Here is a 590-nt window from a genome sequence, read left to right on the forward strand (position 1 = left end):
CTCCAGCACATGTGGCGGACTGCGAGCTCTAAATCTGCTAGGAGAGGGTCAAATGTCTCCTCCTTTTTCGTTTTTTTGATTTTCTTTTTTTCTGTTTCCTTTTCAGTTTTTTCTTCTGTCTCTGTCGGGGACCCGCCGCCCTCAGCAGCAGCAGCAGGCAGCTGCTGCAGCTGCAGCAGCAGATCCCAAGGCGCCCCTTTGGGGCCCTCTCGGGGACCCCCGGGGGCCCCCCCGTCTTGGGGGGCCCCCTCCTGGGGGCCCCCTTCTTGGGGGCCCCCCTCCTGGGGGCCCCTCTTGGAGAATGGAAAAGGGTCTGGGGGCCCCTCTGCTGCTGCGTCCCCTAGTGGGGAAAAGGGGGAGAAAATGCTGCTGTCTGTGTCTTCGTCTGCTGCTGCTGCTGCTGCTGCTGCTGTCAACGGCGTGTCCGGTGGACTGTACGTACACCGCGTCGCAGCAGATAAGGGAGACTGACAAAATGCTGTTGAACTTTCTTCCCCATCAGGGGGGTCCCCGGGGCCCTCGGGGCCCTTGGGGCTCCCGGGGGCCCCGGGGGCCCCGCAGCAGGGGCTGGGGGGCCCCTGGGGGGACAG

The 590-nt window shown here is 64.1% G+C and overlaps 1 protein-coding gene across 1 annotated transcript in view; it reads right to left on the reverse strand.

The window, feature by feature from the left end:
- ETH_00036020 (uncharacterized protein) overlaps positions 1 to 590 on the reverse strand; it is a gene marked incomplete at both ends in the record, with an annotated part of 1,597 nt that overhangs the window by 491 nt on the left and 516 nt on the right. Inside the window, one exon of the mRNA XM_013375683.1 lies at positions 1 to 578. Within this exon, the coding sequence (XP_013231137.1) occupies positions 1 to 578 (578 nt within the window). The remainder of the gene's footprint in view (positions 579 to 590) is intronic.

Source organism: Eimeria tenella, genomic scaffold (assembly GCF_000499545.2).
Source record: "Eimeria tenella Houghton genomic scaffold, Eth_scaff2976, whole genome shotgun sequence".
NCBI lineage: Eukaryota > Apicomplexa > Conoidasida > Eucoccidiorida > Eimeriidae > Eimeria > Eimeria tenella.